General features: G+C 44.4%; 1 protein-coding gene across 1 annotated transcript in view; it reads left to right on the forward strand.

Annotated features, from left to right (window-relative positions):
- Nucleotides 1-3,561, forward strand: part of T265_06467 (hypothetical protein) — a gene marked incomplete at both ends in the record, with an annotated part of 18,140 nt that extends 14,579 nt beyond the window's left edge. The window contains one exon of the mRNA XM_009171735.1: nt 2,674-3,561. Within this exon, the coding sequence (XP_009169999.1) occupies nt 2,674-3,337 (664 nt within the window). The remainder of the gene's footprint in view (nt 1-2,673) is intronic.
- Between the last annotated feature and the right edge of the window lie 12,523 nt (nt 3,562-16,084).

A 16,084-nucleotide genomic window follows, 5' to 3' on the forward strand; every position in this document is an offset into this window, starting at 1 on the left:
ATAACTCGGAAAATAAGCAGTTTTTGGGGATACTGACATCCCCAACAAATACAAAGCATACAAGTATGACTAGATAGTACTAGCTAGTGATAAGCTTGCTTTGTACAACGATGTTCACGGAATGTCGCTCAGCATTTGTGGGCATAGCACTGCGGAAGGTCTAGTTTTAGTGCGCGTGGCCTGTTGATATACACTGCAGTATAATGTAAGAAAGTTAATGCAAACTAAATTTGAGGTAAGGATAGGAACTTAATGTTCCATCTCCAACCCATTTATCTTAACATTCGATAAGTCGCAAGCCAACAACTTACTGTGCTCAAGGATAATAATAAACCACTATTTCACAGGTAAGAACAAGGCCCAAAACTCGACTCTATCCGTTGTCACTTTTCTTTCTAACCGAACAGCCGTAGGCCTCTGTTAGCCACACCAACAACAGCTTTTGGCCAACATTCGGCACTAACTTAGTCTGCTAATTGGAAGCTAAGCTGCTAATTGGAAGCTTTACAAATTCGTTCGTTTGCATCAAAACTCGACCATCTGGGTAATTTATTCACTTGGTCTGATAGAGCTTTTGTATCAAAAGCGATAGGCTGCGCAGCAACAAATTACTCGTTTGTTCACTAAAACTTTATCATCCGGTGACCCCGATCAGTTTCGACTATTTACAGTGATGCCAGTCATACAAATCGCATGGCACAAGGGCACTAATCTGGCTGTTGACTTGTCCCAAGTTTTCGTCACGAATGCGAGGTTGATTTTATATTCAAAACCGGCTGTTTGCTTCCAGAGGTATCTTCGCAATCGGGAAGCTGTTTCTATTGCTTAGAACCAGTTGCTGGAGTTCCCTCGATTCTATTATCGTATAGAACACTATTTAGGATCGGTGGACAATGTTGGTCCCAGTGTGACCGTACCATTGGTTTCATACCCTTACCAGGACATGGAGATGTTCTACAGCCCAATTTTCAAAACTGTGCCATTATTCAGCTCCGTAGAGACCATGTCAGTTTCATTACTCACTATTGGATAACGCCGTGGTTCAATTATCTGTGTACTCAATTTATGCTATAGGATGTCCGTACGGCATTTATACATCCTCCCAAGGTGTTAGTCCTTTAATTTCGTGGGTGGGACAAATTTGGCAACTTGCCTCAGCTATGATGTTGGTCCTTGCTGCAGTCTTGCTTTCGAGTCAGTCCGGATTGTAAATCCATTGTCGTACACTCTGACGGTGTCTCAGCTTCAGACAACTGTGGAGTGCGCAGCAAAAGTTACCCTCGTGCTACAGTGGCCGAGGCGTGATGACGTCATCCTAGTCTGCTTTATTCACTGCACACTGATGGGTTAGCGGAAAAGTGTAGCTACTGATGCCTCGTATCTTCGTCTTTATACCTTACCTCTTCTGTCACAGTTAATCACTATGGTACCTAGTTGTAGGCACATTGACTAGGCATCCAGACTGCTTTGTTTCGGAAAAGTTAACGCAGAGTCCCAATACGGTAATTGGACCCGTGGCCATGAACTTCAGTCAATTCTGCAGCTGCTGCTGCGGGTGCACCGCTGTCGTCATAACCCTGAATTCGCGGTTGAGGCCAGTTGATTAGTTTTGATTATCCAACTCTTCACAATGACGCTTGAGTAGGGATGTACATTCGGATACTTCTGAGGGTGAAGGGAGCTCCTTATACTCACACTAAGTTTCTATCACAGGTTGTCCGTCAAAGTAGCCGACATTGTGTTGTTTAGGACTTCTGATGAAGACGGACGCTTAGGAGTTGTAGCTAAATATTATGCAAGACGAACAGAGTGGTCAATTTTAGTGCTGAAGCGTGCAAAAAGTCAGATGCTGCATGGCAATGGTTGTAGTTGCGGAGTTCATGGTGGTACGAGACTGGGGAATTGTCAGGGTCTCAAAGACCAGGTCACCCAAGCTTTGACAAGATCAATCGAATAGCGAGTTTCAGGTTTGAACCACGGACTTCTCGTTCAGTAGTTTCGTGGCCTAACCGCCGAAGTATCTCGAGTCCCGCCAGGAATCAGACGAATTTGCATGCGGTGAGTGCATGGTACCAGGTGAACCTGGATGAGGTAGCAGGTATACGGTGCTGACTTTAGATAGGTTCGATTTATTCCATCCCTACGCGTCTTACGTAGCGCTTGCGGACATAAAATGTATGTCTGCTTTGCGTTTTCCAGTAAACGTATGCTAAACATACAATCGGAAACACGAATAACTGATCCCAGAAATTATTGGAGCTCAAAGTGCCTCCCTGAATTTGAAGTAAAACTTGCGAACGTGAAGCCGAATTCGGTTTCCAAGTTTTCGGAGGTGTTTATACTTAGTTTCGATTTGATTGCTTTTTGTGGGTTAACTTCTCCCGTCAACATACTTTGGCGAAGCCTTCACCAAATGCGTATTGGTGTCAGCAGTTGATAGGCTTGCCGTCCGTCGGTCTTTCGCTGTGACCAGTCACAGGAATAGATCCAGCATTCCGGTTTGGTTCTAGTGTTTACCGACCCCACTCCTCAGGACGATCGCAATATTTGACTGTGTCGCGGTTGCCGAGTCCTGAGAAAGCGACACCCGTGTGTTTGATATTATGTTGTCAGTTCGCAATATTAAGGCGTTCCCGCAGGTCCTCTTATTCGCTGGAATTTCCTTTATTCTAGATCGCGAGAACGCCGGAAATACCACCGTTCCCGGTCACGTTCAAGTCGGCGGCGTTCATCAAGGAGCCGATCCAGAGGGCGACGGGCAGATCGCCGGGACCGAGATAGGGACCGTGGTTCTGTCAGAGACGGTCGGGATCGCACTCGAGACAGAGATAGACGTGATCGAGACTACGACAGAGACCGGCGCCGAGAGAAGGATAGGGATTATCACAGAGACAGCAAATCTCGGAAGCATCGTGATGAAAGTCCAAAAGTTTCAACCACTCTGTCAGAGTCTTTGCGTGAAGAACGAAGGGAAAGAGACTCGGCATCAGCTATCGGAGAAGGCCGCAATTCAAGTCCAGTCCGCCCAACTTCAGAAAGTGGTCAATCAACGACGAAACATCCTAGACGTGATAGCAGTGAATCAAGTTCCAGAAGTGAGAACGGCAGTGAAATGGACCGTTCACCAGCGTGTCAGAATGGAGTTGAAAACGATGATTCCCTCTCACAGTCCTTCTCAAATGATCTTTCGACTAAACCGGTTGTTGTTGGGGTCAAATTAGCAGGTCCTGAGGACATGGATCACGTCTCACCTCAAAACACAAATCTGGAGTCAAAGAATTCTCCTGCCTCCAATGAAAGTGACTCCTCTGGGGATGCCATGGATACGGAAGCTTGAGGCGAAGACTTTCACACTGTTTATATTTTCAATCATGCAATACATAGAATTTCCTCGTTTCACAGTTCGACAGTCACTCATGAGTCATTCCGTTGCAACTTCAGCTGCTCCAACCACATTATCTGTTAGGGTCACTGCAATACTGTGTAACCTACTCCCTTGAGAGCTGAAACTCTTTTGTGTATATATATGACTGCGTAGGGCCGAAATAAAATGCTACTTCCTATAAGTGTGTTTTGCAGTGAAGTTTTCGTTGTTAAGCGGACACGATGAGGTTTAAAACGCTTTTCTTGAGGATGTTTTACCGTAAGTGCACAATAGTCGTTTTACTCGTATCAAATACAGCTGCGCACAGCAGGTGGCTTTTGGGCAGCACCGGATTCTTTGGCTTTAAAACTATTTCGACTGTACCGAATAATGCACCGGCGGTCGCTGTTTGCGATTTTTAGGGCCGACATTTTCTAGCTGTCCGTCGCAGGAATGCGGCATCGCATTCCTGTCCATGAATATGGACATGCTGGTCACCTTCACACCTAGTGCAACGGATAGCACGACTTAACCCCCAGACAGCCGCGTAGCACGATTACTGTTTGCATGGGATGTCGCTGTTCTTGATTTGTCTGCTCCCCTTTGACCTTCCTGGCATGGTGGCACTTTGTGGAACGAAGCTCTAGCCACTGTGGCCCGCTGGATCATTGCAGCACTCAAGCCCGACCACCACGTCAAGGTGGCAGCTTTAGGTCGAGCCAAGAAGTGGTTGTTAATTCCGGCTAGTGCATTTAGTATCGTCCTGTAGATAATATAAATGGATTGCAACCGGACTTGGAACATCTAAATACAGGAGATGGTATGTGACTGTCACGGTCCCGTTTATGTGGGCAGTGTGCACGCACACTTCCTCAAGAACCAATTAGATCGTAAAGTAAATCTTGGTTACGACTTTATGCATGCCTTCAATTACACAACTATTGCTTGTCTTCTGGTCTTAGTCGGTTCACCGTCTCGATGCATTCCTGTGCACCGAGTTGAAAGTAAGGTTATGAATTTTAAATAAATCAAGTAAACCACGGAAATGACTGGTTTTGTGAGTAAAGAATTTTCCGTTGTTTTCGCACAATCAAACTGGTTAAAAGCTCATGAATCTTTCGTCTTCCGCCAGCACTGTCGCTGATTCCGATGTGATAATCGGAAAGTTCTATGCATTTTACAACCGTACCACTCATTCAGCCGGTACCGGACACTTAATGGCTAACAGAAATTTACTTGTGCCTGGCATCATACTTCTACAGCTTATGAGAGCTTAATCTAAACACATGTCTAGCTAAGATGTAATCATCGTTGGGCTAACCTTTGACCTGGCAGAAGAGTATGAAGAAGATTACGAAAAAGCTGGGTGCTGTCGGTAGGACCCCGTGATCCCCACTGCGCCTGGTTGGATACGCTACAAGGTATGACTGTTAATCGATGTCTGGCTTTTTTGTTGTCAGGCTCTATCCAGATTACCTGAATGAGTGTATGGAGGTAGGTACCTCAGAATGATCGTATTGGGCTAGCACGAAGTCCCCTTCCCGTCGACTTTTATGCTATTTTTCTACAGTAAGCCTTTCAGATATATCATGATTGCACAGCAACGAAGCGTCAACGTTGGGTGGATTCTGTTGTCAGTGAGAATCTTGTTGTGAACCAAGTAAACGGCGTTTAGGTTTAGATTCCCCGCCTTTGTTCACTCCAATCACTCATCTTTTCATGGACTGTGGGCATTCACTAGGCCATGCAGTTAAGAATAGTTCCCTCTGGAACGCATTATAGGAGCTGTCCCAGGAATCCATACGTCACTGGCTGGTACGATGTTCAGTCAGAAAATTTGACAGGCACCCGAGGCATTGATTACGGTCCGAAAGCAAGAGTGCCCCTCTTCAAGTTCATCTGACACATGAGGTCGTGTCCAGGTCCTGCACTCAACCAAATGATTTCCGATAGCTATACCATCCAGGAAAGCAGTGCTGTCAGGTGATTTTCTGTCCACTTAAACAGGACGACTACACCCAATCAGTGTGTTGAAATGCAATGGAGTCTTCAGTAAATAGGACCCTGTGATTTCGACTATTGCTCCCATCTTCATACAGGAGACTCAGCTGGGTCTCTCGTTTATAATATTCTTTAACTGAATGTGCTGCACGATGGCTGCCCCTTGTTTCATTCCGTACAATATTCGAGATATGTATGCAGCGTATTGTGATATCTCGAATGTCCTACCAACAGAAAAATGAGGCGTCCTGGTGCGGTATATTCAGTTGACGAAGAACGTGGACGATAGATTCAGCTGGGTTTCGGGCGAGCTTACTGTCAAAACCAAACTGTTGTGCAGCTAACTGTGTCAGTCCAATTTCATGCATTTCGGCTTGAAGTAGACCATATGGTTGACACGAGATTGGGGATTGCGCCTATCTGATGAGCCCGGTTGTGGGCTATCGGAGAGTTTCCAATAACCTCGTGCTAATGAATGCCTCCCCCCGCCAATACCGCTGATCAAAGTTAATGCCTTATGGGAACCTTGGGTGGTACCTTACCAGGATACTGATATCGAATCGTTGTTGTATTACCAGATGTAATTCACAAGGCAGCTCTGCTCTCTGACCGTGTGGTCGTTTGGTAGAGTTTTGTGTATTCAAAGAATATCTCGGACAGCTTCGCACTGTGTTTATCTAACCACGTGCTGTGTGGATTTGTCTGCGCACCAAAGCGTCTCCTGTTGGTGTTGCTATTAATAAACCAGTCCCAGTAGTTGTCTTTATTCACAGATGACCGGCATTCGAATAGGACGTTCCGGTACAAACTACCATATCACTGAAAGCCAGCGTGTTACCGGACAGCCACACATGGCTTGCGCGAATCCCAGTCTGGTGCTGCCATGCACAAACATTCAGTCGATATAGCTCCGAGAGAATGAGATCAATTAGCGAGGTTGTGGAAGTATGTTACAACCAATCGGCTGGTCAAAACATAAACAATGGGCACTGGTGTCGACACCAGTGGCTTCTATACCATCAGCATGCTGGCATCCTTAAGTCGCTTTAAGTGCTGGTGTGATAGGACACCGTGCAAACTTTCCTCGAGGCCGACCACGAAGACTTTCAAGCTGCTGATGGATAAATTGAGGAGACTCCATAAACTATATGGCTAATGATGTCGTCCTTGGAATGACAGTCTTTGGTAGGTATCAGTCAGAAGACGGAGCAAACTTACCTCAGTTCCAGTGGCTCACATTTTGTGGGAGGACTGGTGTGTAGTCTGGTGACTCACAGTACCGAACCTACCATATTCTTCAGTATTTTGCGAGGTTGCACTAGCAGGGTTGAGCCTCTCTAGGACGGCTCGGTTGTTGTGCGATGGCGAGACGCATCACAGAGACATGATCTAATAAAATGCATTGAATCCTTAGGGCAACTCGTAGTCACTAGCATGTATGATTTGAGGAAATCCTAACTGCGGAACGTCCAATGTGAGATTTGCATAAACCCACGCGCGCATAAGCTGTTTTCACCTTATTTACTCAATAAACTAGGCGATACGAATAAAGTATTATTAGCCCGTTTATGCCATCTCGTCAGCGCTAGTGGTTTGGCCTGCCGGAGTTGACTAACATTATTGATTTGTAAGGGATGTCGACAGACTTTTCGGCATATGACCTAGCGCAGCAATTCTAAGTGTTGATGGCAGTGGCGGTCAGTTTAACTGAGCCCGTTGAAGAAGGTCCACTGATCAGTCAGTTCGAAAAATAGCACCGTTGTGTTGATTCGATAGCGTGTGCGAAGCGAGTAAAGGAGACGACGATACATCAGTAAGCATGTGGCTTCGCCGTAAATAATTGGTGTATCTCTTACTAAGGGTAAGGCAGGCTGTTTTATCAACATAATTTGCTGAGATAGAGCTTGTGGGTATTGAGAAACAACTAAAAATCAAAAGGAATCATCAATACAGCTCTTAACAGTGTCGGTAACGGATTCCGGTCCGTTTATTTTTCAAATAGGCACCTCCAGTTCCTACGCTGAAATCTAATATCACTGCCAGGGTCTCTATGTGTAGTAGTGAGTGGTGAGTTTCTTCTGGCTTCGGTGTCGTCGTTGCAAAGGTATCCGCTCTAACAGGGCTATATTTCATTTGGTGACAAGCGCTGCGTCGACCCTGCAAGAGGATTCATTGTAACGAATCAAGAGAGGTCTAGCAATATCCAGGTGGAACAAAAAGGTATAAACCTTTAGCAAAAGAACTAAAAAGCTTTTGTTGAGCACAGTCCAAAGTCCATGGAGCTTACTCGTGCGGCAAGATTCATAGTGACACAAGTCATTTGAAACAAACCCAGGTCCGATGAACAAGAGAATTTGTGCTACGCGAGACAGGAGCACATCTAACATAGGCCCTATTTAATTGTCGAAAATACGCTTAGGTATACGCTTAGATATTTTCAGTCCGAGCTCCCTTTTTCAGGTATCCGGTAACATTAGATAAATGATAAGGTAGGACGCGAATTCGACTGGAGCGGTGTTCGGATATCGGCTCAAGCGAGAACGAAGAACGAACGCGAATCTATGAAATCGCGATACTCCACCAAGTAGCCATCAACAAACATACTGATATTGACCCTATTTATCAACCGCTAAGTGCAATATAATGTAAGAATCACAGCTCTGAACCGCACAATCATTTAGAAGAGGGTATCGTAGAAAAATCAGGGGTCCAATCCAAACGGGTACACCACTTGGACTGGAAAAGGCGCCCACTTAATAAACGAGAATACCAAATTAACCGACGGACGCAAGGGCCAATAACACGATGACGTTTGCAATCGTTCCGAATTAGAAATACCGGAATAGGGAATATAGTTCAGGCAAGCGCAAGGGAACAAGGCCTCCCGTCAAATTATCAATGGTCGTTCGAAAGATTCCGGTGTGGAATTATTTCTAGTGTTAGCGTATTCACTAAAAGGGGTCATTTTCGCGGGTGTCAAATCTTTGGTTTGGCGCGTACTGATCAATTTCAACTTGAGAAATAAACATGAGTCAAGCCAACTTTTGAAAGCTCCCGGCCACTAGCAAGGAGTGAACCGGAACCTTCGGCGCCAGCCAGTGGAAATAGGTCGAGTGAAGCGAATTAGTTAACACAGCTTGTAGTTAGCATTAATTCTGATTCATACATCCGTTTTGCGCACGGAAAAATTCGATATTCCACAATCGTCATGGCGAACTGGCGAAACCATATCCTCCAATTTCGAACGCTGAAGCTGTTCTTCAAATTTGAGCTGATGAACTTGCTTCAAAAACCGTGGTTGTCTGGTAAAAAGAATGGTGTTTGATGTTTCGCATCAAACGCCTCGGGATGTGTTGATAAAGATTCCGAGGCTACTCTGAAGGTGCAATAATCACCAGTGTGTTCACCAGTTGCTTTCTATACAGAAATAAAGGGCTGATCACTGTTGCCGACGCGAACGACCCCGCAACTCCACACGCAAAGTGCCTCCCAATGGGAGGTAGCACGTAGGGTGAAGTCAGGCACTAGTGAATGTAATTCTTTCACTTTGCAGGCTGCATTATTTGGGGACTTGTTGTTTGCGTAAACCAACTTAGTTGGCTTTAGCACTTGAACGTCGATGAATGACCGAGCACATCCTCTTTCAGGTTAGTTGTAATGACAGTTTTATCACAGGCAGACCTTCATCAAAGTACAGAATAAGTGACTGCGGTAGTCTATATGGCGCTACTGCCCAACCCAAGTACTGGATAACTCTTGAATGAAGGATCCATTTTTAGAATACACAATCAATTGCGCTAAGTGATTTGAGGGATGTTCAGCCGAGACTGCACTTCTCTACAGATCAAGGTTTGGTTACTATGTGGATCCCCAGTCATAGTGAAGCTTCATTTTGTTTGCCCGTGCATCTAACCCAAACGACATGTAGGCGCTTTGAATTTGTGTAACCTGAAGCAGTCGATCGGTGGCAAGTTATGAAAAGATATATGAAGATAGCAAGGACGTGAGCAGACTGGTGTATGAAGAAGATTGGCAACAGGAGAACCTACTAACGTCATCGTTCAAGTGCCACTACTTATAATGCGGAATCTGGAATAAACTGATTTGAGGTTCGGACCAATAATCACTTATGAACATGTAAACCGCGTTGTTCCAGTCAGCCTATTCAAATATGTTGATTTCTGGGGTTGTTGTGCAATCAATACGGTTATGCTTTTCTCATCTAGTTGTACACGTTTCTATACACCATGAGAATGCTTGAAATCTTTCGCTTGTTCAGGGTATGACTGCGGCACCTCCAGTCTGCCCTTACCGTTGGGCTTGTTTTCTTGCTATAATTCGGGCCATGTGGAGCCATAGTGCTTTGTCCTCACAGCTGTCCACAGTGGTGATTTTATTATGCATGGAAAATGGTGAACAGTGACATCATTTTGGTGACCAGTGTTGGTGGCATATTCGCATACCTCTGTCACTATGAATGAATACATACGTCTGGATTGCCTCTGCTTGTAAATATGAGAATTTTCTCCTCATCCGAACATTGGTTCCCTTCTACCCCGGGTATGTTAGAGACTCGTGTGTGTATGAAGATATTGCTAACTGTTACTTGGTGCGTTGGATAGCTTTGTATCTGCCAGATGTGATCTAATTACCAATTTATTCATAGATACAATCCACCAATCATTTGGCAACAGTGATTTCCTCAACAAAACCTTCAAATAACAGGAAAAGGGGCATGAATTAAGGTTTTCTCCATGAACTGTTCGGGCGGACGTTGTGACCGTCAAATGAAACGTGGCAACCTTTGATAATTCACTCGATTTGTCCTACTAAACTTCTAACTTATACTATTGCTGGACGTCCAATCCTGGAAGGTTTCATTCATTTTGCTCCTATAATGATGATAAAACTGCACGGATCCAGTCGATACCTGTTGGGATTCGGTTTTTTGTGCTACAAATTATCCGGTTCAAAGCATAGGGGAGATACATTTCGGTGGCCCACTAAACATTATGTTGAAGTCTAGAAGGACGATTCGGGTCACGTCGCTAACCAGCTTTTGGGGCGAATTTTGGCCAATGCTCCATCGTGAATAAGGCAAATACTTATCATATTCTGTAGTTAGCAATGTTGTGGAATGTAGGTAGCTCGGGTGTGTTGTTTGGTTGTTGGTCTGTTCGCTGAGCTTGGCAGTTGGATTGCAAACGTTTCATCACCAATCGAGGTGGCATCGTCATTGCAGACCAACTCAACCCTGCAGTGACGATGTCACCTCGGTTGGTGATCAAACGTTTGCAATCCAACTGCCAAGCTCGGCAAACAGACCAATATTCTGTAGTCTTATGTGTGACCGGGCGTATGGACAGCACTGAATTTAGTTCGTTGCAAAACATGAAGGCTGTCTGTAAACAGCATAAACCAAACCACTGTTTCGTTTACATTTCTTGGACACTTGCTCTGATACGCATTCACGTGTGTTATGACATTCAGAAAAAACAATCCGTCGCACAATCAACTTCTTGGTCTCGTCTAAAATACCGAAATGCTTTGTTCCATCAGATATTGACCAGTTTAAAGACTATTCACACGTTCACAAACTGACAAAATAGCGAAACGGGTCTGCCCCAAGCGAGGTTGACGACGGGATCGCGTGGACAGTGCAGATCTAGTAACAACGGCAATTCGTAAACCAGTTGATGCGTACCCTTAACGTGACGCCACTGATCATTTCCGTACTCGTAAAACCCCACCCGTCAAAGGCTGTATTTTGTGTCCTTCTATTATAGCCGAACCGTTATCGCGGTTGTTCGGGAAGTCTAATTCTCACACTGCAGTTTCCTACGGCTGTGCACGTGTAAACAACTGCGCATTTGCACCGGTAGTGTTTTTTTTTACTTCAAATGGAGGGTAAAACATCCCTCTTCGCAAGCAGACGATGCTGCTTTGCAGTGGCGGTCTCTTCAATGAATTGGACGGCGCCAGATCGGTTGCTGGTATCGGTTAAATCTATGGGTGAACATAGGACGGAGGATGATTTCTGGCACTATTGAGGTTGTCTTTACAGACTTCCCCCGTTTTTTCATTGATCCGCAACTGGAAAACTTAAGACCAATTCATTATTTCTTTTCGGCAAACTGATAAACCGAGTTTCAGCAGGGCTGGTAACAAATGCAAACGATGGGACAATACCTACTTGGGTGACTTTACTGTCAGGAATAAAATGGATCACATATCAAGCTGAATGCGTTTGCCACAAATGCATCAACTCGGTGTGCTCGAATTCACGCTATGCTACAGGGCAACCGGTCATTTACGTGGAATTAAGATCACTCGATGAGTGGTCGCGCGGTTAGTTCATACGTAGGAAACCACCAAATATGGGTGCTTCAGGACAAGAAACAAACTACTATTATCCAACAGCAATTTATAAAACCGTGACCCAGGTTTCTAGTTAGATTTTCTTGTCCATGATGGAGGGAGAATTGGCCTTGGTGCTACAGCACACGAACGGCAATCGTCGGCGAACACCCCACACAGACTTTGTTACTCAAATACTACCCTGCATTTGAAAGCCAAACTGTCACCTGCTAGAATGAGTCGTCCCATGGAAACATCCTTCATTCACTTTTTGGTGAAATATCAGTTCGCTGTGCTTACATGAGTGGGACCGAATACTTTTTTGATTTCACTGTGTGCGGTGAGATTTATTTGCCAATGCTTTTAGTTTTTCATTTTCATGTAAAAGAAAGGTTGACGATAAAAAACAGTCTATACAACATAAGTCGCGAGGAGAAATTCCACGTCAGATTCCTGGGTAAGACTAAGCTAGGATGCATGGAACTGTAGGCTGCGGAGTTGATGACAATCCACACTCGCGTGCACCGCTGACTTACTCCTATTCTGTGGGTGGCTACTTGCATATAAATGAACGTGGGTCGTGAACCGTACTCTTCCATGCTCTAATCGATATCCAGTGAAGTGAAAATACTGAGTGCTTATGCTGGTATTACAGCTGGTACTCTTAAAAGTTTTAATCAAATACCTCACTATCCCCGCATCAGCAACAAAGGTTCAGCTGCTGCAACTTATCCCGACATGTTTCCGGTTATTCCAAAGTCCCTGGTGCCATCCATTGCTAAGGCATCTCTGTTCACTTCACGGTGACAAACATTCGTTAGAACTAAAAATGAAGGTCCGCACCACTGAATGATATGGGATTGACCGCAGTCAGTTGACCAAACTTCGTGTTCTACTTTGTGGAGAAAGGCGGGTTGGGTGAATGGTGTTTTTTTATCGCGACAATCTGACGTGCATGAAGGAAACGAGAAAATCGGTAGGAGTGAAGTCGCTTTCAGAACAAAGCTTGGCATACTACTTGATTCAGCTCAGGTGATCTGTTTCTCACATCCCTAAGACGAGCAAATACGCAATGGAATTTCAGATTACTTGATTCAGCTGTACCATCATGTCTTAGGTTCAATAGAAGTTATTCGTCTGACTCACACCCACACGACTGGGGCAAATGTAGCAACAATGCCTTCCCGCACAGAGATGCGTGCCACATACCACGTCGCGATGTCATTAGATGCAACGACCAGATTGGACAGCCAGAAAATTGCACCGACATCTGAGCGCACTCGAGGGCCGAGTTTTCGCCAGTACTTACTCAAGTCACGTAGGGCGTTGAGCTAGCTGCATGCGCGAGGACATAAACGATGACTTCAGAGCGAACGAAGGGACATAGCTTTGATGACTTAATCGTATTCTCGAGTGAGCTTTCAGACGAAATGACCAGCGAAATTTCGGGAAACAGCACAATCTACATTGGTTTTTGTTGATAAAGTGAGCACCACCGGACTCAGATTGCTTATCTCATTCGGTGTCTGCCGTAAAATATCCAATGATTACCGAACAATGGGATTTGCATTTAAACCGCAAGCTGGGGGAATAAAGTGGTGCCCGAATCCTAGAATCCTGCGTCTCAGTGTCGAAAAGTAGCCCCGTGTGGCTGCAACTTTCCGTGTCCAATCATGTCTTTCGTTTAAAAACGATGCAAAACTGATTCGCGAAATACGATATGGAATTTCCATGAGATTTGAGGAGTGATTTTGACACGCTGAATTATTCCCAGAACAAACCTATATCAGCGGGCCGAAGCGGATAGTCCAGCAACCACTGAAATGAAGTTCAGGGCCGCACTTCTCGGTAGGGAAAATCGGTGACCAACCGCACTGAAGAAACTTTCAGAACTCAGAGCTGAAGCAGATGCTATATAATAAAAAATTGAAAGCTATTTCGGAAGAAAAACATACAACCGACTGTAAGATAACACATTCTATCTTGAAAAAATACCCTCCGTGCTCTTTCTATGGTTCCGTTTTAGAGGGAACTAACTTTCGTCGATCGATTTGGTAGACTATGCTGAGTGGATTAATAGTTCTTGTTGAAAAAGCTTAAAATTTGAAAGATTCTCATCAAGCACGTGTAAACAGGTTTTTTTATGATTACTCCACCTAGTGTAGCAGTTGAAACTCTAAGGCGGTTTGATGCGGATAGTGAATACTGCTTCCTACAACAGCACAGCACTAGTGCGATCACAGGCACTTCATTGTCTCTATAAGCGCCAGTGAAGCAAGACTTGTTTTGGATGTGCAGACGCGTCTAACTTCTTCGTGTAATAAAACGATTCTTCTGAGTGAATGCAGTTTGGAATACCTATCCTAATACACACCCGAGTTGTGAGCGAACACATTTACTCTTACCTATTTCGGGAATTATCGAGCATCCCTTTGACGACTTATCAGCACATTCACAGAAGGGGAAGCCAACGTTTCGTCAACCTTTGGAGTGGTTTTTCACTCTGGTCGTTGCAGGATTTGCCGACGCAAGGGCAAGAGAACCGTTCAAATCAGTGTCCACCCTTTTTCTCATGTGTCTGCTGCACTGCGCATGAATGAGAGTTTTGCCCAAGACCATTGATAGCTTGTCTGATGGGACACTTGTCAGGTTTGTGATTTTAGGTATCACATTGATGCACCGATAAATTTTTCTTCCACTATATTTAGCCTATCTACACTAATTATCCAAAAATGCACATACATATCATCCATTCTGTACGCATCCCAAAAAGAACTGGTCATCTGCAACAAGTTGTCGCTGCAAACCACATGAATATTTTGCCCCCTCAAGCGTACTGGCCTTTCAAGTTTGTGTCGACTTTGTCAACGCCAAAAAAGTACACTTCCTGTCCGGTCGACATGTTACCAGCAATTTTCCCCTAATGCATGCTTATCCTAGTGGCTCAGACTGTGCAACAAAATACAGTTGCATGCTGTCTATGTAAATGGTCTGACAGATAAGCAGCTAGTATGCAGATTCAACTACCATGGTATTGTCGACAACAGAAATTTAGTGACGGGTCATTTGTATAAGATGGGCGGAGAAATCGATACACAAAGTTCAACATAAATAGCTCGAGATAGCTCAGAGTCGCGAACTCGCTGACCCGAAAGTGCATGGTTCGATTCAAACCACGGTATCTTAAGTGTTCCTGCCTAAGCTTGGGCAACGTGGCAGTATCTCAGCCATCGTACTTACTTTGGGTGGTACGGTGGGTATTCACCTCGAAAGGGTGTTACAGTTGAACGATTATCATTTTACCATACCAGAGTACCAAAGTGGCTACAAAAGCAGACGAATGACCATCAAAGACAGCCTTGGAATCGCATACAAAACAAGGTCGACACGTAAGGTTTATCGCTATGGTTCATCAGTGGAGCTCATTTAGTGTCATCTCTCGGGGAACCAGTGAATACAGTTCTCTTGTCAGTTTCATGTGTCCCAGGATGGAAAGAATGGTTAGAGACTGTCAAATAAAGTATGCGATAAACCCACTTTGGTACAACTTGTAGGCTAGTATCTGAAAGTGCGCACTGTCTGGCGAGACAGCCGGAAAGAGTACAAATCAAATTTGGGCACACACCGATGGTTGACCTAATTATGGGTATTTTTCCGCATACGGTACACTTCTGAAATGAGCAGAGATAATGATTTTTTCTGCTACCGCGTTAGGTACCCAAGCAGACATTGCAGTTATTACGTCCACTAAGACACCAAAGACTATTCCTATCAGTCCCCTTATGAGATTGCATCCAACTGTTTCATCATAGCCTTTAAAAGTATGGGTCACTTCCTGAAAGAAGTGTTAAGAAACCTCACCTGGCATGTCGCTTCAGAACAGTAAGCCACAAAAGTACCTACGTAAACTCTCTCTGTCAAAACTGACTAGTCTAGCTCAGGTTATAGACTACTTTTACATGGTTGAAGATTTGAATTTACGAAGCAATAGGTAGCTACATATTTTTGGGCTCTTAGTAGTACGGACTTAGGTCATACATGCATAGATACGGTGCATAAATACATATCAGAATCCCATTAAAGATGACAGCTCTTCAATCCAACTGTCTAGGGTAGCATTTCGCCAAATGTGTTCCGCAAAGGCTTTCCATTGGAATTCAGACAAAAGTACGGACTAGGTCATACATGCATAGATACGGTGCATAAATACATATCAGAATCCCATTAAAGATGACAGCTCTTCAATCCAACTGTCTTAGGTAGCATTTCGCCAAATGTGTTCCGCAAAGGCTTTCCATTGGAATTCAGACAAACGAAATGAAAATTCAATATATATATATATATATATATATATATATATAT

The sequence above is a fragment of the Opisthorchis viverrini genome, assembly GCF_000715545.1.
Source record: "Opisthorchis viverrini unplaced genomic scaffold opera_v5_137, whole genome shotgun sequence".
In the NCBI taxonomy this organism is placed as follows: domain Eukaryota; kingdom Metazoa; phylum Platyhelminthes; class Trematoda; order Opisthorchiida; family Opisthorchiidae; genus Opisthorchis; species Opisthorchis viverrini.